Source organism: Pseudonaja textilis, chromosome 3 (genome assembly GCF_049901715.1).
Source record: "Pseudonaja textilis isolate UNSWEBS1 chromosome 3, rPseTex1.2, whole genome shotgun sequence".
In the NCBI taxonomy this organism is placed as follows: domain Eukaryota; kingdom Metazoa; phylum Chordata; class Lepidosauria; order Squamata; family Elapidae; genus Pseudonaja; species Pseudonaja textilis.
This window is the reverse complement of record NC_141992.1, coordinates 29,734,308-29,758,927: the sequence shown is the minus strand read 5'-3', so window position 1 is coordinate 29,758,927 and position 24,620 is coordinate 29,734,308. Positions and strand designations below refer to the sequence as shown.

Below are 24,620 nucleotides of genomic sequence, written 5' to 3'. Positions count from 1 at the left end.
TTAAGCAGGTCATAATATGGCTTGCTTAACAACCAGCATGACTTATGATTGTAAGTCTGGACTCAGGTATAGTCCTAAGTTGAGAACTACCTGTGGAGTATTTCCACTATTACAGGTAGAGCAGCAATTAACATTCTTCACCATCCAAAACACACTACATAGTCCCCAGGATTAGGCACTTTGCTTGCATAAAGCCCATGTAAGGCAACTTATTTGGGGCAGCAAATTTTTGAAGCACCTCTTCTAAAAATCCTACAGCAGTAATAAGTAACGTGCTGCCTTTTTATGACAGACAATATGCAATACTGCCCCAATTTAAGAAAGACAAAGGTATAGACATTTTGAGTGAGAATCAAGCTCAAGAGACCTGGGGCAGATGCAAGATAACAGATGAGCTGGACTTTATTATTTATTTTACAAAATTCTAGGCTAGCCCAATGAGAGGATAAAAATAAAACAAGAACAAAGATAAACAAAACTTCACATTTCATATCTCTGGTTTTGAAATACCACTGCATTTCTGCAAACATAGGTTTGAGACGAGGGAATGAGGGGGATATTTAATATTTATTTGTGTGTGTGTTGACTTGTAATTTTTGTGGTTTTCTTGATAGGGCAGGATTACTGGATAGTTCTTTTGCCTTGAAATAGTATTAAACTAGGCACACATAGCCTATACTGTAATCACTATTCCTCTGCTGGAATTAGGCATCGTCAAAAGAGGACAAAAAGATAATACAGATTTATAAATATCAGTGAAATGTATTTGCACATTTAGAAATTTGAATGATGTAATTCAAGTAGAAATTGGCTAAAAGGGCCTGTTTGCACTTCACACTAAGCCAAGTAGTGTATATGATGGGATTGCTTCTTACTGTAGCATACTATGTGAACTCAGCTATTTATGGTTTATTGATTAAATAGGGCTTGATAGGACATGTGAATCCGGTTAATATAAAGAAGACAATTATCTTTATGTTCTCTTTATTCCAAACAATTAATGGAACAACTTCAAGGCACCTTCTCTCCTCCCCCCCTCATGTTCTTTTTTTTGTGGGGAAGGGGAAACTGGATGGTCCTTTAGCTAGGACTGTTCTATGAATAAAGTAGGACAAAATATTGAATATGTTGTGGAAATTGTTCAGAACTGCTAGCGGCTTCACACTCAGTGTGCTTGGCACTTTACTAAAGGGTAATGAGCTGGTTTTGTGCTGCTAAGGTCAATGGCAGAATAGTGCTGCCCAAAATGGTAGTTCATAAATATGTTGAAAGCAAATGGATAATTTTCCTTTTTTTGTTCACTACAGTGCATTGATTGCAAGGGAAAAGGTGACCTGGAGAGTTGTTTAAAGTAGGCAAGACAAAACATTTAAAAAAATGGAATTTTCTAGATCTTGGTATTAAGTCATTCATGATAGGCATACAAATTGTAATTTTTAAAACAGATTCAGTTTTCCTTTTTATCCAAACTGCTAGTTTTTAGCGCTCTGCTCAGATGGCAGCAACCACATAAGCAGCTAACCTGACAGTTTAATGTTAAGCAGAAAAATATCCTAATGATTTTAGTAGGATTTATTTCCACATAAACACACCTGGAATTGCATGTGGAATTGTGTGCAGTCCAATTCTTGAAAAAACAAAGGCAGTAGATATTAAGTGGGTGCGGATGAGGAAGGAGCAGGGCTCAGGCATGAGAGAAACTTTTTATTTACAAACTGGATTCAAAAAGCAAAGAAACGTGGCCAGCGCCGGCTTTTTATGAGCCAGTGCTGTCCAACACTTTAGCCACTGACAGGAACTCATTCTTCCCAACAGTGGCTGAACCAATAAGTGGAGTCTTACATCAGACTCCACTTTGCATGTAACGTAGGCTCATGTAAATGTGGTGTCATGCATATTTAACACCCCTCCCTTCTTAGTTCAAGCCGACCAATCACCGCATACGCGGCAGACATCCTTCAGGTAGGCGGGGCTTCTGTGGGTGCAACTGGGCCTGCGTGGTTCAGTTGTTCCTGAGGTGGCAGCCTGAACAGACAGGTCTGCCGCTGCTCCAGACTCCACCCTTGGAACCTCCTCGAAAGTTTCCAGGGGCGTGGCAGTTTCTGTTGAGTTCGAGGCCTCAGAAGTACTATGCTGGACTCCCCCCGGCAGCAGCTAAGTCCTCTGCTGTTTCGTTTGGGGTTTCCCTTAAAAATCTGTGTCTTTGTGGGGTTTGTAATTTCCTGGGTGTCGTTGTTGCCGGAAGTGTGTTTTGTAGCCTCCGATTGTATGGTCTGTTTCTTCTTCTCCGTTGCCATCTTGTTTTTTGAATTTTGTGCCAAATGTCTTCCAACCCTTGTATTGTCTGGTTGGGGAGTATGTTCTGCAGCTCAGTTTGTCCACTGGCTGGCTCTACAGGCTTCTGTGATGTGGCCCTTCTGCTCGCATTGTCTGTAGATCGCCTCCTTCATGTGGACCGAGGATGATTCCCTCTGCAGCTTCCACAAGGCTTGATTCCCTTAGTGGTTTCAGGTTTTTTGGTTTTTACCCGGTGGGCATCTTCCTTCTCACTGTCGCTGCTTTCGGAGCCGGATGGGTTACACGGTGTTCCCCTCGCGGCCTGGGTGGCATGGACCTTGCTACTGCTCTTGACTCGGGCTGCAGAAGAGTTGGAGGCTTTCGCTTCTTCCAGAGCTTCCTTAAACGAGACGTCCTCTTTTGTGAACGGTCTCTTCTGCAGGGTCAAATCCTTAATGCTAAGGACCAGCCGATCCCAGATCATTTCTTCAGCATTTGAGAATTTGCAGTTCTTTGAAAGTTTCCTCAGTGCAGTCACGAAATCACTTATGCTCTCCCCCTCTTTTTGACTCCGGAGATAGAAATCGTTCCGGTTTGCCAGGTACAATGGGGTAGGGTCAAAATGTCCTTTCAATGCTCGTTGCAGTTCGTCCCAGGAGATGTCCTCTAAGTTACCTGCAATAAGGGCTTTGGTTAATTCATAGAGTTCCGAACCGCAATAGGTCAAGAAGTAAGCCTTCTTCTTCACATTGGGTTCTGCCTGTATTCCGTTCACTACCAGATTTAGGTTAAATCTTCCCATGTACAAGGACCACTTCTCTTTGGATAGCTCGAATGGGATTGATAGGGGTCAATGGGCCATGTTGTTTTGCTGTCGGTCTGAACGGTTGAGTTCACGAATCAGCTGGAAAATGGCTGCAATGCCCCATGAGGTCCTTTGTCTTCCTCAGGATCCCACCCTCATCGCCAGTGTTAAGTGTGTGCAAATGAGGAAGGGGCAGGACTCAGGAATTCAAGAAACTCTTTATTTACAAACTGGATTCAAAAAGCCAAGAAACGCGGCCAGCACTGGCTTTTTATAACCACGCTGTCCAACACTTCAGCCACTGACGAGAACTCATTCTTCCTGCCAGCGGCTGAACCAATAATTGGAGTCTTACATCAGACTCCACTTTGCATGTAACGTAGGCTCATGTAAATGTGGCATCATGCATATTTAACAGTAGAGATATAAGAAGTACAATAAGAATGACTTCTTGGGCCCAGTACATTTAAGCAGTATAATATGTTGGGATAATTGATTTTTATGAAAGAAGTTTGAGAATCAGGTTTCACCTTATGTACATGTTAAAAAACTGAACAAACTGCAGCCTAAGGGAACCAAGATAAATATGAAAGTTATGCCTGCTGTCTGTGTGTCAAAGATGTTCATGAGCAATGGAGAATTGCTTCCCACAGAAAGTGTTCAGATGCCATGCAAAGAAAATTGGAATGGTGAGGTAGAAGAGTTTTGAAAGAAAGACATAACTGTAATGGATATTGTATGTTGTGAGGCTGACATATCCCCTAATACAGAAAAGTACAGAATCTTAGATTTAGCACACAGTAAACACAAATCAAAATCTGAATGGAATATTCCTAGTCAGATAGGTCATTTTTTTCTGATCTGTTTCATGGTGTGTTGATTACTTCAGTTTCTTGGAGATTTCAAACTTTTCTGACAGGCTGTCAAGAAGAAGCAAGCCCCTGTTCCTTATCCAGATTCTTTATGTAACTTCTCTGGAGGTATATGTCTCAAGAACTAAAGCTCATATTCTCCATAAAGGCAGGGGCAGGTTAATGTCATTCTATGTATATACGACTAAGGGCTGATCCACACAACTCTCAAGTATAGCTTCCCTTTTCATCCTTAAGATGAAAGAAAATGTTGGTCTGAAAACACCCACAATATTCTTCATGCCACCTCTCTGGAACAAAGCTAATAGTCACTGTGTGAGGGAGGTGGTTGCTGCTGTTGCTGCTTGGGGGATGCTGTGGCTTTGGGATGAACTGCTGCAGTTGTCTCTTGCAAAGCTTCATTGGCACAGTTCCTACCCTTTTGTCTGTTACATACTGGTGGACTCCAGGCTGGAATCCAGTACTTTTCCTTGCCAGTTGGCCATTGTACAAGGAATATTTGGCAACAGGAAGAGAGCCCTCTCAGCTGTTGCCCCCTCCCTTTGGAATATTCTATCCCCCCCCCCCCCCCAGGTGAGGCAGACCCCCACCTCTTTTCTGGCCTTTCAGGAAGGCTTGGTAATATGGGTCTGCTATTTTGTGTGGGGCTCACAAAGGAGCATTCAGCTGTGGGGCTGGTTACCACACTGAAGACCCCCCCTTTTAATTAACTTTATATATTGAATTTTAGCCATCTTTGCTTCTTTTTAAATTTCATGTACGGGTTTTAACATTTTATTTGTATGCTGCCCAGAGTCTTTCTGTGAGGGAAATGCGAGGTTTCTAAATTTGAAAAATAAATAAAAAGAGCAACTTGTGGTTGGGAATTTTCACTGTAGTAGAGAAGTGGCCAGGGGTGGGATTCTACCAGTTCGCACCTATTTGCTAGAACCGGTCGTTAACATTCTAAGCAGTTTGGAGAACCGGTTGTTAGAAGAAATTACTGGCCTAATCCTGTAAGGAAGGCAGGAAGGAAACATTCTGGTTTTGCTTTCAGAAACCGCCCCTCCATTAACCCTTATTACATTCTTGGCAGGACTAGACTTCCTATCTCAAGAACGTCTCTGGAGTTTTTTTTCCCCTCCTTTGCTGGTACTTTGCTTGTGTGGAATGACCATTCAAAGTTACAATGGCACTGAAAAAAGTGACTTATGACCATTTTTCACACTTATGGCTGTTGTAGCATCCCCACAGTCATGAGAGGCCAGGCGAGGAGATGCGTGCCTCGATGCGAGTGATATTGAGTTGGCCACGCCCAGCCAGTCACATGACCACCAAGCCATGTCCACCCAGTCACATGACCATCAAGCCACACCCACCAACTAAGCCACGCCCACAGAACTGGTTGTTAAAAAATTTGAATCCCACCCCTGGAAGTGGCTGCTAATGAATTTGCAGGTATCTTTTAATGTGAGTATCTATGGAGATTCTCATTCGTGGTTGTCCCAAAAGTGTTTTTTCAAAAAGCAATTGGACTTTGTTTTTTCCTTGAAGATGTTTCACTTCTCTTCCAAGAAGCTTCTGCTGCTCTTTTAGTATGAACTGTCAAAGCAGCAGTAGCCTTGGAAGAAATAGAAAGCCACCGCTGGATGGCAGGGACAGTCTTGCAGAGGGCTATCAGAGACTTCTTTAACACAGGAGGTTTTGTGCATTTTCCAATGGAAAATGCTACTTTCCTACCAGATCATCACTCTTGTGGATGTAACGAGTGTCTGAGCTTGTTTGCTAAGAAAGGTCACTTTATTCACTATAAGTCATTTTACTGTTTTTGTGATAATTTAGATGTTTTACTTTATATTGTGCTTTCTTGTTAACCATTTTGAGTGCCCTGTGATGCTATATGAATCATATACATAATTATTCCAATTTTGTTATGGAGGCACAAATATAATTTATTGGTTGGCTTGTTTGTTTCAACCACCTGTATACCATCAAATCTACGAAGAATGTTGGTGGTTGCAATCATAAATCAACTTTTAAATCATCCATGGTAAATAATAATCAACACAACTAATTAAAATATTCAGAATAAACAAGATTAGCCAATATAAAATCAATATTATAAGAATCAACTTATAAAACTTTGAGGGAACAAATATTGACACAATATCTTCTTGGAAAGAAACAAGGATTGAAGAATACAAGGGACAGTGTTACTAAACTGAATCTACTCTGTGGCAATTTTCTTCCATCTAGACCAGGTCTGTGGGCTGGATGCGTCATGCACTGGCCTTGTCCATGCCTGGTTTAGTGAAGGGGAAAAAAAAACCCAATACATCACGTGATGCCGCCGTGACAACGTGAGTTTGATATCCCTGATCTAGACAATATTTGGGATCCATCTAAACATCTTATTTGGAAATAATGTACAGATGTTGTATATTAATTTTAAATCAGTTTGATAAATAAAACAGATTTTTCAGGATCTAGATCCTACTAACAGATGGGTGTATAACACAGCATGAACCTCTTTGTATCAAAATAGCTGCTTTGATATGGCTCCTGCAAAGACGTTCATTGAGTGATACAATACCTGTGGTATTTTTACTAAAGCAGTTGATATGACGCCCACATAAGGGTTTGGCCCCCTGTTTCTGAGAAATTTAGAAACCTCAGAACCTCATTCTCTGTTTCATGCAGGGGCCATAGTATGGCCGTGATTTAAGAGCTGTTATTAATAATGATTGTAGCATGTTAAATCCAGATGCCATGTGGTATTTGTAGTCAGGGCACTATGGGAAGTCTGATTCTGTTTACATTTCTAAAATCAAATGCTCTTAATTATAGTCAGGCAGTTGCAGCTCTGTGCACAGACATATGGCAGGTTGCTGCCTCTGACTTAAGAGGTGGTTTAGGCTAGTTTGTATTTATATATTTCTCTTTTCAAATTCAAATAATAGGATGATAATCCAAATCAATGTCAAAAATGAAACTATTCGAAGTTTTAAAGGAGGTGAAGTGATAAGTTTATAACTGTTGTAAAGAAGATCAGGTTGCTTTTCAAATATATTTTTCTTTTTTATTTTCTGTATTTTTTTCTAACTTTTTCTTTTTCTGAATTTTTTATCTTTTCATGTAAACATACTTAATAAAATTATATTAAAAACACCCAAACAAACAAGAAAATTCCAGCATCAACAGAACATAACAATTATTGTATAGAACATAGATTTTTTTAAAAAAACTATATTATTGGCGATCATTCCTTATGATATATTCTTTGTGTGTTCCTGATATAAAAAATGCAATGGTATTATTTCATTTATTTCAATTTATAACCTATTCTTCTGTCCATTGGAGAAGTTATCAATAGAGCTTTTGTTCTAAATGTTAGGAAACCTGTTATTTACATCTTTCCAGCTGAACTTTCCTGATTTCTGTTGTTTGTCATTCATATGCTTTTAAATCTGCTTGTTGATTATTTCGAATCAACTTGAGTGCTTGAGTATTCTTTAAAACAATGAGCCCTTGAACTGTGTTCGAAATATCAAATTCTAGACATTGGAACACCATAGGGAGTGCTGGCATTTTCTTTTAACCAGTATAATTTACAATAAAATAAAATAGGGATATGTGTGTAAGAAATTGGGATGTGGGAGTGTGTTAAAAAAAAGAGTAGTTGCAGATCCTTTTGTCCAAGAATTCTGTGGTGCAAGATACTTAAAATAGGCTGCCAAAGGTGAGCTGAACTTTCCATAACATTCACAACATGAGCCATGATGGCGCAGTGGTTAAAATGCAGTACTGCAGGCTACTTCTGCTGACTGCTGGCTGCCTGCAATTTAGCAGTTCAAATCTCACCAGGCTCAAGGTTGACTCAGCCTTCCATCCTTCTGAGATGGATAAAATGAGGATCCAAATTGGGGCAATATGCGGACTCTGTAAACCGCTTAGAGAGTGCTGTAAAATATAAGTGCTATTGCTATTGCTATCCAGGTTTCTTCAGAAAGTGTCTTCAGCCCTTACACCTGCAACTTCTCCTTTCAACCCAGTCCTAAGAAAGAGCAGCTTTTGAATCTTGTGAGCAAGAATTCTGAGCAATACAGAATTTAACCAACATGTGCCAATCTTGAAACACAAAAGATCAGTATCCCTGCAGTCTTGCACATAGGCAACATTTTAAAGAGAACTCCCTTTGGCAAACAAAACCAAATCTCTAAATATAAAAATGGAATGTATTGAAATAAAGGAAAAAAAGGGGGGGCAGCTGTCACATGAAGAGATTTCCAAGTCAATACAATTATTCTAGCTAAAGTCATTACTTATTACCTCTTTCAATAAAGGCTTTGATTTAGCCCATAATCAAGATGGAGAAAGGATAGCAGGAGAGAGAACAGCTGGGCCTTCTGCTTGAACATTTTTCTGTTTTCAGAACTATGTTCAGTGTAACAGAATATAAAACAGAAATGAAAGGCAGCCTTTTTGAAGAGACTCATTGTTGCTTTGCCCTGTCATGGAAAATCTCTGATGTGCTATGTCTTAATCAGATACTAAGTGGTAATTAAACCCTTCTTAATGATCCTTGCTGGAATAATAAAGGCACAATCTAGTTTTTGTTAGGTAGCTAAAGACTATCAGTGTTGACTTAAGAAGGAGCTTGCAAGAATTCATAATTGTTACAGACAATTTAGCAAACTGTAGGCTCCCAATTCAGTAGGTTATGCAGAGTTAGAAACAATAAGCAACTGTACAACAATACTACAACAGCAACAAAAATTGTGCCATTGAATAAATGGAAAGAGCACTTTGAAAAATAAAACCTGCATTGCATCTTTTTAAGTCTGTCAATTTCTCAGAAGTTTCAAAGGGCAGTCTTGTTCCACTGAAAAAAAAGGCTTGTCACACTCAGTAATTTATGCATACATATGAAGACAGTTTACAATAGGAGTAAGCAATGCGATGCCCCCATCCAGGCACTCTATCCCTACCTCCAATTATATTTATGCTTGTATTTATTCAGTTGCTTAAAAAATAGGGGAAAGTTGGCATGTTACAAAGTCCCAGGCTTCAGCCTCATTTTCAAGTATGGCTTTATAGGCATTGACAGAACACAAAACTAGTGGGTGGGCTGAAGCCTAACTCTTTATTTAAACGTATGCTTATCTGTCCGGGAGAGAGAAAATTAAGGTGGCACGGAGAGATGTGGAACTAGAAGGGATACCGAAGCACCTCTCCCCCTGATTATCATGATTGACAGTGGTCACCTTGGCAGCTATTTTTGTAATAGAGAAGTTCTCTAGTGTCTATCCTGGCTTGAAATTTTGGGGTCTGCAGTCTTAATAAAGTGGAGGTCACAAAATTAGAGAAGGCTGGCATAAGCTTTGGTACTAATTCTCCTGTGGTTTCATGGAATCCATACTTCCTGATTCCAATTATATATCCTGTGTTGTTAGGTAAAGTAATGGATGGGCGAGCAGAGATGGAAGTGATAAGAAGCACAAAAGGAAATGCAACTGGGGAGGTCAGTGTCCATTTGGTGGCCAGTGAAAATACGGTGCAAAATGTCCACTTACCAGCAACTACCTTCATCATACCAGGTGAGTGCTCAAGTGCTGAAGTTTGTTACTTTTCTGCTTTCAATTCTTTTTATAGTTCCTTTTTTTTCAATGTTATGCCTTTTGTATTAGATCACAAACACAGCTGGGTCACTTTTCCTCATTTAATTGATTCTATATTTTTCAAGTTGATATCATACATTAATAAAAGACAGTTGTAAAATGTTTCAACACTATATTTAGCTTGCATGTTGATCTTTTCATAACCCCTTCCCCCAGATATGAAGACATAAAGTACAGAGAATTAATGCAATTGCAAACTGCAAGTAAATTTTAAGTGTGTATCACAATTACACTAGAAAAATTATATTACTACAATTTCCTTTTAAGGCTAAAGATCCCTTATTGATTTTAGTATTCTTAGGAGAAGGAAGGATGTTGTATTTACATATCTTGATTTTAAGCAACTTAGCATCTACGGGGATGTTGCACTACAATTCCCATCTGTTCTAGCTATCACAGATCTTGAAGTTATACTCTAGAGCAGTGATGGTGTACATTGTGTCAAAAATTCAGTAAATGCCTAAGTTGACTCTGCTGCCCTATCATCCCACTCCAAACAAAAGAGAAACAGTTTATAACAAAGAGTCATTTGGGATAGTGAGATGGGCAGCATAAAAATTTTAATAAATAAAAAACCTTACATAAATATTTTTTTATTTGACTTTGTCTTATAGGAGCAAAAACCACCTATCGAAGGCAGTTTTGGATTGCAAAAGGCAGAAATCTCTTGCATGGCCTTGCAACCACTAAAAAAGCAGAAAAGCATGCCCCATTGAGGTGTGATTTTTAGAGGCTCTAGAGCACATGAGATCAGGGACCTTTCACACAACTTTCAGAGGCTCTGATTACTGTTTCATTCTTGTGTGCTTCTGGAGCCTCCAAAAATTACAAAAGAACTTCCTGTACTTCTTGGAGAGTGCAGAAGCAATACAAGAATGTGGTGTGCTCTCATGTGGCCTCTGGACCCTCTGAAAGTCATGCAAGAATGTACAAGAACACTCATCTTCTCATGTGGCTTCTAGGTGTGTCATTAAAAATAGCATGACAAGTCATACATGTGTCATAGGCTTGCCATCACTGGTCTAGGACATCTGGAAGTTACCAAGGTGGAGAAGGTTGAACTGAGCATTCAAGTATGATAAATGCATGCCAAGATTTTAAAATGTATTCTACCCCTTAAAGCAGTAATGGGAATCTTTCCTGAAAAAAGAAGGGGGGAAGTTACGTTTTATTTTATATGTGCATTTATTCTGGCATTACAGGAACCTGGGCAACATTTTGATAGCTTGTGATATCACTGGAACTGGCAGTGAGAAAATGTTGGAGGGAAATCATTCCTATTTGGTGGGTGGGTGGTGTTAAGGGATAACCACTCCCCCTTCCAAATGCCAAACATTAGGCAAAAGTGTTGTCCTCACTGAAGATTCTGGTGCCAAAATGGGATGCCCTGGGATTATTCAAGCTACAAATTTGCAACTCACTGATTTTATACTACTTGTAAAGTTTAGGAATCTTCCACTTCTACTCATATTCCCTTCAGCACTCAGCTATATCAGGATTATTGCTCTGTAATGAAATTGGGTGACCTTTGCATGTATATCAGTACGTTTATACTGTACTGCTTTTCTTCTTCATCAGCAACCACAACTACTATAAATCTTCCAGTGAACACCTTAGAAATCCAGCGATTCCCCCGAGAAGCCCAGAAAAACATGGGGACAGAGAGACCAAGAGAGGGCGTGGGGAATGAGCCCATCACAGCAACAGTCATCCCTCAGATCAGTGGAGTGCAGATTTGCAACACCATCCGGGATCTAGAATGGAAAGATGGGATTGCCACTCTGCCTGGGAGCAACCTAAGGGTAAATCAATGAAGACTCTTTTTGTTGTTCGTAGCAGGGGTGGGATTCTACCAGTTCGCACCTATTCGCTAGAACCGGTTGTTAACATTCTAAGCAGTTTGGAGAACCGGTTGTTAGAAGAAATTACTGGCCTAATCCTGTAAGGAAGGCAGGAAGGAAACATTCTGGTGTTGCTTACGGAAACTGCCTCTCTGTTAACCCTTATTACATTCTTGACAGGACTAGACTTCCTGTCTCTGGAACTTCTCTGCAGTTATTTTTCCCTCATTTGCTGGTACTTTGCTTGTGTGGAATGACCATTCAAAGTTACAATGGCACTGAAAAAAGTGACTTATGACCATTTTTCACGCTTACGACTGTTGCAGCATCCCCACAGTCATGAGAGGCCAGGCGAGGAGATGAGTGCCTCGATGTGAGTGATATTGAGTTGGCCATGGCCAGCCAATAACATGACCACCAAGCCACGTCCACCCAGTCACATGACCACCAAGCAACGCCCACCAACTGAGCCACACCCACAGAACCAGTTGTTAAAAAAATTGAATACCACCCCTGGTTCTTAGGTGTATATTCCATTGGGAAAATTACTTGATTGATACATAATATGCATATTAGTCCTCAATTTATGACAAGCCACCTACCAACCATTCAAAGTTCTGACAGACGCCTCCCCCAAAAGGTACTTATGACCTGATTTTACATTTACAGAGGCTGAATACACACACACACACACACACCTGCAATGTGATCACATTCTGGGCACTTGGCAACTATCTCACTTTTATGGCTGGTTGCATCTTCCCACATGAGTGCAAGTTTTAAAAAAAATAGTTTCTGGTATTTACTTCTGGTTTCTGATAAAAAAACGTCTACTGGATAAAATTAATTTCCTTCATAAACACTGCATTTGCTTATCAAAAGTAATGTTCACTTATTGACCAGTACTGAAGAAGTTGTAAAATGGCTGATTTAACAACTGAAGACTGTAATTCTGGGCTCAGTTACATCCATAAGTTGAGAACTACCTATACTAGGCATAGGCCTTTCCCAAAAGGGAAAATATGATGAGAACCTGGGCCTGGCATTCAGGTCTTTTGCTAAAGCATGACACTTGTCCTCAATGGCATTTATATGCTTATTTAAAACCGCAGTTCCAATTTGAGATGATAATTTAATAGAGATTTAGAATTTATCACTGAAAATTTTGTAAAAGAATTTAGGCCAGCCTCTTAAATATACCAAGCGATCATCCATTACAACATTCTGTTACTGAAGCTATATTCTTGCAAGTATTCCCTTTGTCCCTGAACTTATGTATACTATTGTCATGTATAGTAGTATGTCCTATGAACATACCCAAAGCACGCATTGATTCAACTGCTGTTTTGCAGTCCAGTTTACCTCACAAAGTGTCTGAAGGAAAACCAAGGTGATTCTAGGTGTGTTTTCTTATGCTCAGTGAAAGAAGGACAGTTTGTTTTCACTCTATCACGATATTGTCATGTCCCAAATTTGTTGCTTGCTTCCCCATTGATTTTTTTCTTTCCATCTTGTATTGACACAGTTTCGAATAAATGAATATGGGACAGTGAAAGTAGTTAGTGCTGATAAACTTTCACCTGCAGAACCCATTCAGGAATGTCAGCTGGAAAGAAATGGGGATGATGGAGGGGTACTTACCTGCAAGGGCAATCCTATCAGGACTCCAGGTGAGGATTTGGAGAAGGGAAGCATACAAACCTTTATATTTCTCGTTTCCACAAGAATAGATTCTACTAAACCACAGCAATATGGAGAATGTTAAAAGCTATGACTAATTGCTCTTAATACTTCATGAATTTCATAGATGTCCTGTTTTCCTGGGAAATGTGTATTCCTCAGGCACTCTTTTCCTCTAGTCCTGATCATTCTGTGTTATTCAGAATAATGTGTATCATTTATTTCCAGTCCCAAAATAATGTTGCAAATAAATTTTGTATAGGTCTCAGATAATCTATCCATTATTTTGTTGGTCAGCCGGATTACTCTTTGAAAAATGAAGAAAAATGTACCCAACTGATATAGCAGAAGATGATTGACCTTAAAAACAGTTTGGATTCATCAAGGGGTTGCAGAGAGAAAAAAAATCCATAAAAATTTGCTGAATGTAAAAATGTTAGGAAAGAGGCAATCAGACAGTAACTTAGAATGCTGCTAATTGCTTCATTCTTAATGCCCCCCTCCTTCATCCCTCATAATCAAGTTGGAGCTGCTATTAAAGATTTGGACAGTATTCCAGAATCCATAATATGTGTACTTTCTCGATGTGGTAATCTTTGTAGTTATTAATCATAAGCCCATATATTTTTGTCTGCTTGAGGCTTTGCCAGACTTTTGCAAATGTAAAGGGCTGCATTTCAAAATGGATGATTCCAGGGGCCATTTGTAGAGGGGAATTGTAGTGTTTTCAGTGATAAAATTAATTCTTAAACCTTTGCAAAGTGTAAGGTGTCATTCTGATACTTAAAACCCCACAAACACCGAAAAATGTAAAAGAGATGTTTCAGATGTTGAGCTTCTGCTACTCTGATCATGGTCTGAGTTCTGAAAGCTAGGCTGTTAGATTTTCATTTTGTACCCTTGGCCTAAAATATGTCTGAATAATTGGCACATAGAACATACAGCTCAGCCCACTGGATTATCATTCTGCAATTTAGTCTGACCCAGAAAATGTTCTCATTATCATAACATTGATGTGACTTATTTGAGCTTTTCACTTTCTGATTTCTGTAGAATCAGATATTCCAGAGCCTCTTAAACTCCCAACAGTAGACAACCTATGCCACTGCAATACCTGTGGCCGAAGAAATATTTCTGGGTCAACCCAGGAAGGCCGGGCATTTTGCAGTGAGAACTGTCACCGGCAGTTCAAAGAAAGGTAATAAAGAAGTTGTCTTTAAAGGGGATGGGGAGAGGAGGTAGGGAGAGAAGAAAAATTAATGCACTTTTTATGTCTTGTTCCTGCTGTTTTTTTCCTTTCTTCCATGGATAGAAAGAAATACTGTAAATCTTGTTTTAAAAGAGCACTTGGGCAAAAGAGCATCCATTAATGCAGAATAACTAATATAGACAAATTTATGTAACATAGGTTACATCAGTGTTTCTCAACCTTATCAGCTTTAAGATGTATGGATTTCAGTTCCCAGATTTAGAGAACATTGTAGAGAAGGACAAGCTACACATATATTAAGTGCACTTTCTTCATAGGCAATCTTTTGACCTGAGGATTTTGTAAGGTGTATATGAATGTCTATAGAGGAATTGAATCCCAATTTCAAATATTTTTCATCCAGATTGAAGCATTTTGGTTTCTTTTTTTTTTTTGTTTTGTTTAGGAGCGGATAAAAATATGATGTCAAAATTGCTTTGTAGCGATGAATGTCAAGCATAAGTTTATTATCAATGTTGATTAGTCTTGATTTTCCTAAAATTTTCCTAAAATAACTAAAATGATATTTGAGAAACAGAATTAAATTGCATGAATCAATTTCATTTAAGGTTTTATTTCAGTGTCCTCTAATGGAAACGCTGAAGTATTTCTGAATGTAGTGTAGTAGTGTAGTGTAGGTGTAGTATTTCTGAATATTTAAAAATGTTAACATTGAAGTGTGCCTTCCTTGAAAAAAAAATGTTTATTGTATTTTGTCAATGTTGTTGCAGTAGAAAGTTTTAGTATTAACCTAACTCTCATCACTTGAGAAACATTGTCTGGAGAATCTGCAAGTTTGGTTGTTTTTGTAGGTCTGTCATTGTGGAGAATTCTGCTGGCATCACCAACACTACGGAACTTCTCAAGCCAGTAAAGAAACGGAAGAGGAAAGATTATCAAAGCCCTTCAGAGGAAGAAGAGGAAGAATCAGAGCAAATGGTGTGACTGGGATGTTCTTGCATGTTTTTGCAGTAGAATCTGATAGCAGCATTTTTTTCCTGGTATGCATGCTTGCTCATTCATTGGACTGGCCTAAGTGAGAGCCAGTCAGACCATGGAGCTATAGCTTTAACCAGTGGACACTACAAAGTAGGGATGGGCAACTATTTTTTTTTTTTTTAGTGCAGGAGGGAGATACAGCTGCCTTAAACTCTTTGATGCTCCACAGATATAAAGGAATGGTCCATAGGCACAACGTAACATACACATATCTATTTGTACAAGTAACTTATAGGACTTCTAGAGAGGAAAGAGATGTTCATATCTGTCCTTCATTTCCTCAGTGATCAAGATTCCGCTTCGAAGTGACTGTTATATTCTAAATATGGGTTCTTCTACTATATAGGGATGGCACTGAATAGTAGGATGTCCATTCTTTTCCTAAGTTGGATATACCATGGTACCTTATCATTGTTCCCCTACTTTCCACTGGATGCTTTGAGAAGCACTTTGCTGCACCAGATACAACAGCTTTTGTTGGTTATTCTTTGTGCTTATATTTTGACTCTTTGTAAAATGGGGGAAACAAGGCAGAGTGCTAGGTGGAGGCCATTTCATGTAGTTTTCTTTGGCCAGCAGGGCAACACTCTTGAGGAATCAGGAGAAGGTCAGGACAGTCAGGCTGCATTGTGCAGAAATAAAAATAGTGCTGGTAATTTTGGACATGGTCAAAGCCAGCTGTCATTTGAAAGAGGTATACCTATAATCTGTGGTTTTGAAATAATTTATTACTTGACAATTGCTTAACTTTTTAAATGTACAAATGTATACATTTATCAAATTTATATGGCTGTTCATCTCATGAGAAGTGACTCATACATATTCAGAATTCATATCATTACGCTGCAGATTTACTAATCTACATTTGTCTTACCCATTGAAAACTGCACATTATACAAGCCTAGTACCCTCCAGATGTTTTGTATTGAATAATTTACAATCTGTATTATTGAATTTGAGGGTGTGAACTGAAAGGAGCTGTAGTTCAAAACATCTGGAGGGCATTGCTAATTTAACCCTAATACAATGCTGCATTAAACTAGCTTTTATCTTTGAATATATTATAAAACCACAGCTATCTACAGGATAAGTCAAAAGCAGTAGCTTATGCATCTTGATCAAGCCTCTTCTCTCCCCTTTTCCCTTTTCTAATAAAGTATTCCCCATCTGTGAATTTTTTACCTCATGCATCCCTATATCATCACTGCTTGTTTAGAAATTGATATTTGTAAAGTTTCTAGAAGCATTCCTAACTTGTAAATGCAACACATAGCTGAAACTAAGATGATGCAAGGAATCTGGAACCAAATATTGCCCCTTAGTTCTTTTTTCTTCATGAAAGCACCGCAAAGAGCATTAATTTTGAATGCAACCATATCCCAAGCAGGATTACTAATTCATTTTCTGGATTAAAATCATACTCCTACATTCATTCCATTGCACAAATGCAGCATGCAGTTATCCTTACAAGGGATAAAGTCAGGTCATAATTCTGGTACATCTCCTTCCAGGACTTTGACTGGTAAAAAGTGATACGGTGAAATTTTGAAACAGCACTACAATACCTCTATTCTCTAAACAATTTTTGCTCTATAGTCTTGCAAAAAAAAAGTCTCTTTTTGTTTGGGCTGATTTCAAGTTAAAAATAACTTAAAGATATACTCAGATTTCTTATATTGCATTTGTATTTGCCTTAAGTTGCAAGTTCCCTTAAGGACCAATTCAGCTTTGGTTTTTGCTGCATTCCTACTTACCTTAATTTACAGTAACTTAATGTCCGAAAGATTTCTGGAGTACAAGTTTTCGTTATATATCAGCACCCTGGAACTGATCTTATGGAAGCAAAGAGTTTTGTAAAGACAGCAAATTTATGATAAGTCCTGGATCACCAACATGGAGCCTGTAGGTACTACTAAGTTAACAATATTCTTCTTGGTACCTTCAAAGCTTCTTGCAGTTATCAAAAGGTCTCTTTTCTGTTAAAGAGGAATCGAGATTTGTTCGCACATTACATTGTGTTAATCAACTCACTAATGTGAAAATGTCTGTGTCATAGGCAGCAAATATTTTGAGAATGCCAGAGTAATAAGGTTATTCTCACATCTGTGTTTTATTTTTCACTGACCTCTGTTTGCAGTCTCTGTCATCCATCATAGGCATTTATAATACTTTGTAGATGTATTCTCTGATGAAGAGAATTTTAAAAGCTTATGCCTTGAGCTTATATCACAAATATTGTTTGTCTTTAGAGTGTTACAAAATTCTTTGATTTATTTATTAAAAGGGTAACCTGAAGTTGATCATAGAAAGCTAGGGGGACATAATCTGAAACCCCAAGATTGCAGGTAACCATCCAAACCCTGGGAATGATTACAGAGATGTTAAAAAATTGGTACCGGTATATATATATATATTCAATGTAACTGAGTTGGAATGTAATCACTTATATTATCCCTTCTCCTAAGTGTGTAGTGTTCCCCTTCTAAGAAAGCCTCTAAAATTGCTTGGTATCCCCATAAATAAGAGATTTTGTTTGTGTGTCTTAGGAACTAAAGCAGGAGGAGATAAATGGTTCAGGAGGAGAACTTCCTGCTGCTAATAATAGTAATGAAGAATGGATTGCCAATCAGTTTGGTAAGCATATAACATGGCTTCCTTGTTTGAGCAACTACAATGTAGTCATTAATAATCCCCAAATATGAAATGGTATGTTCTGTCAGAGGTTATGCTTTTCTTATCTGTTCATTCTGAGATGTAATCTGGCTATGCTTGCCCCATCTGCAGCCAGAAAGTATAAGTGCAGAATAAAAGGAAGAACTGGATGCTTTTGAGTAAAATGCAATGTTCAGTCTTCAACAGCTGAAAGCAGATGATGGCTGTAATTTTGGAAAGAGAACTTTGCCCTAGGTGTCTAAAAGTCACTTAATATAATGTTTTGGAAATTTCGTTTGTTCCATTTTCTGATATTCTTAGTTTCCAGTGAGAAGGCAGAAAGTTGGACCTGGGCATCATACCTAGAAGAACAAAAAGCCACAGCTGCCCCTTTAAATTTGTTCCAAGAAGTGAGTTACAGTATTCTTTTACCTGCTATCTTTATGGAGCTTTGACATTTTGCTGTCAATCAACATATTTATGCTGTAATCATTTACTCTTTTCTCTAAGAGAATCTGATTCTTTTTTCTGATTCCAGTGGTGTTTATATGGTTGCTATATTGTAGGAACCTCTTTTTACCAGAGAGATTTATTCCATAATTCATATGTATTTCTGTCTCAAGCAAAGTTAAGGAAAGAAAAAGCAAATGCTCATAGTAATCTTCATCAGAAAGAAAAAAAATAATGAATGTAGGAAAGAGAAATTGCATTCTGGGATATAGATACAATACGATAGTGTTTTTAGGGCCATTAAGCATTGGAAAGTCAAGTGAAGTTTAAATGTAGCAAATAAAGTCATTTTGTTTTGGAAGGAAAAAAATGAAATCAGTAGTCTTTTACAGGTAGTCCTCAACCTACAACCATTCATTTGGTAGCCAAAATTATAGTGGCACTGAAAAAGGTGATTTATGACCAGTCCTTGCTGTGATTCACTTACAACCATTAAAAAAAACCTTGTCAAATCAGGCACAACTCCTTTAACAGCCACTGTGCTTAGCAGTCGAAATTCTGGCCCCAACTCTGATCATAAGTTGGCTTATTATTTTGACTTACTTCAAGTCCTCAAAATATGTGTACTGAACTTCTGTTTCTAATAGAAGCAGAAACATGAGGCAAAATTTGTAGTCACGTGGGAGCTGCCATCTTAGTTAAGGTGTCATATTAATCTCTATTGTCTTATTGCAATAGTTTCCATTTAATAACATAAATGTATCATTAGAAGAAATTATGTACCTCTTAATTTTTTGTGTGTGTGATTTGTTCCTTTTAGCACCAGTCGATTACCCAAAATAAGAATGGTTTCAAAGTGGGAATGAAACTGGAAGGAATAGATCCTCAGCACCCTTCAATGTATTTTATTCTCACTGTAGCAGAGGTGAGATGAGTTTATATTGTTGCAGTTTATATTGTTTATATTGTTTTAGCTCTGCTATTCTCTCATTTGCCCCTAGTTTTTTTCATTTATGTATTTTAAAGCTTTCCATTCATATGCAACCTAGTTACAAGAAGTACTAAAACTAAAAATAGAGGCAAAAACGTTGTGATCATAAAATAGCATAATCTCTCAGTGGAAAGCAACGCATGATGATTTAATATGATAGCCTATGTGTTACTCTTGCTTTTTCTGCATGCAGGTATGCGGCTACAGGATGCGGCTTCATTTTGATGGCTACTCTGAATGCCATGATTTTTGGCTGAATGCTGACTCTCCTAATATTCATCCTGCTGGCTGGTTTGAGAAAACGGGGCACAAACTTCAGCCTCCCAAAGGTATGTAGATTAGGACAGTGCATTTAGAAGCTCACACCCAAAAGCTTTTCCTGTCTGATGGCAAAGTGAATGAAGGAATGAGTGAATGAAGTGCTTTTAAAGGAATGGAGAGGATGGAGAAGTGGATGAAACTCTAGGTTTCGGTGTCTAGTTTTTCCAAAGCTAAATTGCTAGGTCAATTTCATTCTGGTTTTATGTAACTCTTTTAAAAGCCCACAAGAATATTTTCCAGCATATTTTGATAAGCAATACGATCAAGGAGAGAAACAATCTAGAACTAAAGAGAAACCTCCTGACAGTTAATCAGTAGAACAGCTTGAATCCAGAAGTTGTGAATGCTCCAACACTGGAAATTTTTAAGAAAAGACTGGACAGCCATTTGTCTGAAAAGGTATAGGGCTTCCTGCCTGAGGAAGAAGAAGAAGGTCCCTTCCAACTCGGTCATTCTGTATTCTGCAATAAAAAAAATACATTGTTATAAGACAGGCTTAATACATTACGTTATTTGATACAGTGGTATTTATACAGTGCTGACAACAGTGCTGACAAGAAACTATTAATACTCTAATGTTTAGGAAACTTAAGCCATTAATAATTTTTTTAAAAAGGTGTTATATCAATATCAGTGAGTTCAAGTCTCGACTTAGCCATGAAAGTCAGCTGGGTGACCTTGGGCCAGTCATACTCTCTCAGCCCAACTCACCTCACAGAATTATCGTTTTGAGGAAAATAGAAAGTGTGTTAGATATGTTCTCCACCTTGAGTTATTTATAAAAACAATAAAGGTGGGATATAAATAAATAAATAATAAATATAAACTGATTCAAAATATTGATATTAATAAACATAAGATAATTTAGCATTTACAACTGAAACTGGATCTAGCATTAAGAAGCAGCTGCGTATTACATCAAGATTTTTGATATACAATGAAGATTTCTGTCTTCAGTTGATTACAAAATACTAAGTTCTCCATTGTATTGTTACTTGTTTAGGCATGTTGAGAAAACAAGAAAGACAAAGAAAAACAGGTGACAGAAACAAAAAAGGAAAAATAATGGAAAATAAAGGCTGTTTGGTTTCTAATTTCCCTTTTTTTGATGCTTCTGCTAATTTACAACATTTATCAACATTTAAGACCTCTTAGAAGCTAAACTATAAATGTGCCATGCTGTATGATACATGGTACTGTGTTTCTCCAACAATACAATATGTCTTCTAGGCATAAAATGAAATTAAGCCCCTCCCCCAATTTAGGCCTAGTTTAAAACATGCGAAATTGGGGGGGAAGGTGGGGGGAACTTGTCATTAGGAGTGCCCCACGGGCAGCTACGCCTCCGTAGCCTCCGTAGCTTCCACGGTTCCCACCAGTGCTGGCACCTCTCTCGCCAGCGCCATCTCCAACAACAGTGTCTGAGTCGCTCCTGCTTTTCCCCCATCCCTGTAACAACAGGAAAAAAAACACATTTTGAGGTAACTGGGAGCACCGCGCGCTGCGTTTTGGTTTAATCCCAAGAGGCTGGGTGGGCATGAGAAGAGCCAAGCGGCGTCTCTGCTGCTGCTACCCTTGGTGCTCCAGCCTCGGGCTCTGCAAGTTTGCAAAAGTCCCAGTGCGCAGCCCATTCCTGCATTCAAGCGCCTAGGCCAAGCTGCAGCTGTCCCTCTCTTGCCAGCGCCGTCTCCAATAACAGCGGCAGCAGTGGTGGGAACCATGGAAGCGTTTCAGCTGCTTCTTGGGTGGGGGAGCCACCTCCATAACTTCCACGGTTCCCGCCGCTGCTGCTGCTGTTATTGGAGATGGTGCTGGCGAGAGAGGGACAGCTGCAGCTCGGCCTGGGTACTTGGAATGCAGGAACCGGGCTGCACACCAGGACTTTTGCAAACTTGCAGAGCCCGAGGCTGGAGCACCAAGGGTAGCAGCAGCAGAGATGCTCGCTTGGCTCTTCTTACGCCCACCCAGCCACTTGGGTTTAAACCAAAACACAGCTCACGGCGCTCCCAGGTACCTCAAAATGTTTTTTTTTTCCTGTTGTTACGGGGATGGGGGAAAAGTGGGAGCAACTCAGACGCTGTTGTTGGAGACGGCGCTGGTGCACGGGGGGTGGGGGGGGAGAAATTAATGCACCCCCGAAAAGATGTCCTAGCCTTTTTTTCGGGGCTCAAAAAAAAAAAAAAAAAAAGGCCTGGCCTTATTTTGGGAGAAACACGGTATGTATGGGAGCCATTCTTGTTTAAGTTTGGTTAAACTTCTATTGGGAATATAGTTAATTTGACTGGAGAATTGCAACCCAAAATAAGAGATAAGAACAAATAAGGAAATACATCTTCATTTTGATTCTTCAGATTCTTGAGATGAAATTAAATAGTATACACAGTATAAAACGAAGTTATAACTCTGTTACCTGTGAGAAGCAAAAATACAAATTCCATAAGGGTAATTATTAGGATAACTGAGATGTTATGCTAGCTATATTTGCTCAAATTTCTTATAACTCTTCATCATGAAAGTATACACATTGCAAGTGTGCATCCATATCATTGAAAGATACACACACAGAGACACACACACACACACACACACACACAGAACAATCCTAACCCTAATATTGTGAGAGACCTCCAAACTTGTTTGGGATATCTTACTAGTGTAAAACTGTCTTTTCTGGGGTTCTCAGTATTATAAGGAAAGTCAATATACTGAAGTTGCCTTCAGAAACAACTATCTTGCAAGCCCTCAGTTCATATCCATAAAAGTGCACAATGAAATATTAATTTCAGAATAAAAATGGCTATCTCAGATGTTCAAGCTCTCACCAGAAATATTAACAATTTTCAAGTGAGAACATGAACAGCTTGTGAAATTGCTGAAATTTCACAATATTTTAGTCATTGAAAAAATGATCTTAGTATCATTTTATACCGTAAGGCATATTGCTTGGTACTTGAAAAGGGATGTGCTATCTTTAATTCTTCCTGTAACATGTTTTGCTTTTTCCATTTTTGATGGTGATCCCTATGAATGAATGAAGCACTATGGACTTCTGTTGGTATGTCTCCTCTTATGTCTCCTTTATGTATGGGGTTTAGGTTACAAGGAAGATGAATTCAGCTGGGCCAATTACTTGAAGATTACCAAAGCTCAGGCAGCTCCCAAGCATCTCTTTGCAAGTCCAGACAGTGTGAGTGGCTGCTGTTTTATTTTACAAATCAGTCTCTTTTGTTCACTCTTGAAAGAGCAGTAGGAGAGAGCCTGACTTGTATCCACAGTCATACTTCTTTTGAATCAGGATTAAAAAAATAAGTAATTTGAACACACCTGCAATAATAATTAAAGTTATCAGCCAATTAAATAATTTCATTGGATTAATAGTAAGGATTGTAACTTACTTGTTACTGGATCAAAACTAGGTCTTAGGGCTGACATATCTTGCTTGCAAAAATTGGAAAAACCACTAGATGACAGCAGAGAGTCAGATTTTTCTGCATCCCTTTCCTGCCATCTAATAATTATGCAGATTTTTGCAGCACAGAACTTGTAGCTTAACTTTATTTACACCTTTCTTATTAACAGTGACTTCTTTAACATTGATGAATCTGCTCTGAGGACAAATTATTCTAAAGAATAACAGATAATTCCATTTAGATTAACCTTTAATCATTTGAATGTTCATTGAAATATTAAAATACCCATTAGATTTCTAATTTTCTACTGTTGGAAACATTACTAAGTCCATTTTTTCTGCATCACAAGCAATTCTTTAACAGTTCTGGCCACAGTATGTTGTTGACTTATCATAGAATTACCTCATAAAATTCCTTTATATCTCCAGGTCGCATAAACTAGCGTTAAAAATCTATTATCCCTTAAATCAGGGGTGTCTTACTCAGGTTGTCACGTGACATATTGGGACTTTTTCCCCCTTCCCTAAACTGGGCATGGCCAGTGCCTGACATATCTGGCCCAAGGGCTGGGAGTTTGACACCCCTGCCTTAGATATTATCAGATTACAATTTCTACTATTCTTCACTGTTAACTATGCTGGTTAGGATTAAATGAAGTTGTTCATACCTCCAGGTAGTTTGTTTATTAAATGTATATGCCATCCATTTCACTGTAGCTTTTATCTACTTCTGTTGATGCAGAGTCATATAAATAGTTTGGCATAGATAGTTTGGCATAATTGCAGTCTATGTATACTGCCACATCTACACATTATAGAATTGCAGCAGCTGCATCATGAGTGACAAATGCATGAGGTTCTGCCTTCTCATTCCTCAGAATGGTGCTCCCATAGGATTCCAAGTAGGGATGAAGCTTGAAGCAGTGGACCGTATGAATCCTTCTTTGATTTGTGTGGCCACAGTGACAGATGTGGTAGACAATCGCTTTTTGGTGCACTTTGACAACTGGGATGACACATATGACTACTGGTAGGTGAGAGATGAACGCTAGTAATATTACTCATATCTACTGTGGCCAACCATTGAAAGTCATGGGATGATGACATGAAAACTGATTTTAATGTTTCTTGAAGAAGATAAACATTTATCTAGTAAAAAAATCACAGGAATTGTGGAAGCAGGGTTTATACATTTCCCAGTGTTATTTTCACTCTGAGTAGGATATTTCACGTTGCTAGACTATTTCCTATTGTTACTTGTTATGTGGAGGGCAAGAATGGGCATTTTGCCAGGATTGTGTTGGAAATGTAAAATTTATCCTATGTGATATTTATATAAAAAAACCCTACCTTGCTAATTATTTTTAAACAGGTAATAAACTTACACATAATTAAAGCAATGCCTGATTCCCCCACT

General features: G+C 38.5%; 1 protein-coding gene across 1 annotated transcript in view; it reads left to right on the top strand.

The window, feature by feature from the left end:
- The window catches only part of L3MBTL1 (L3MBTL histone methyl-lysine binding protein 1), a 41,615-nt gene that overhangs the window by 5,201 nt on the left and 11,794 nt on the right, over window positions 1-24,620 (top strand). The window contains exons 2-12 of the mRNA XM_087929095.1: window positions 9,387-9,530; window positions 11,190-11,413; window positions 12,978-13,122; window positions 14,186-14,330; window positions 15,194-15,320; window positions 17,927-18,014; window positions 18,354-18,442; window positions 19,303-19,407; window positions 19,667-19,802; window positions 22,890-22,981; window positions 24,082-24,233. Coding sequence (XP_087785221.1) covers window positions 9,395-9,530; window positions 11,190-11,413; window positions 12,978-13,122; window positions 14,186-14,330; window positions 15,194-15,320; window positions 17,927-18,014; window positions 18,354-18,442; window positions 19,303-19,407; window positions 19,667-19,802; window positions 22,890-22,981; window positions 24,082-24,233 — 1,439 coding nt within the window. The 5' untranslated portion in view covers window positions 9,387-9,394. The remainder of the gene's footprint in view (window positions 1-9,386; window positions 9,531-11,189; window positions 11,414-12,977; window positions 13,123-14,185; window positions 14,331-15,193; window positions 15,321-17,926; window positions 18,015-18,353; window positions 18,443-19,302; window positions 19,408-19,666; window positions 19,803-22,889; window positions 22,982-24,081; window positions 24,234-24,620) is intronic.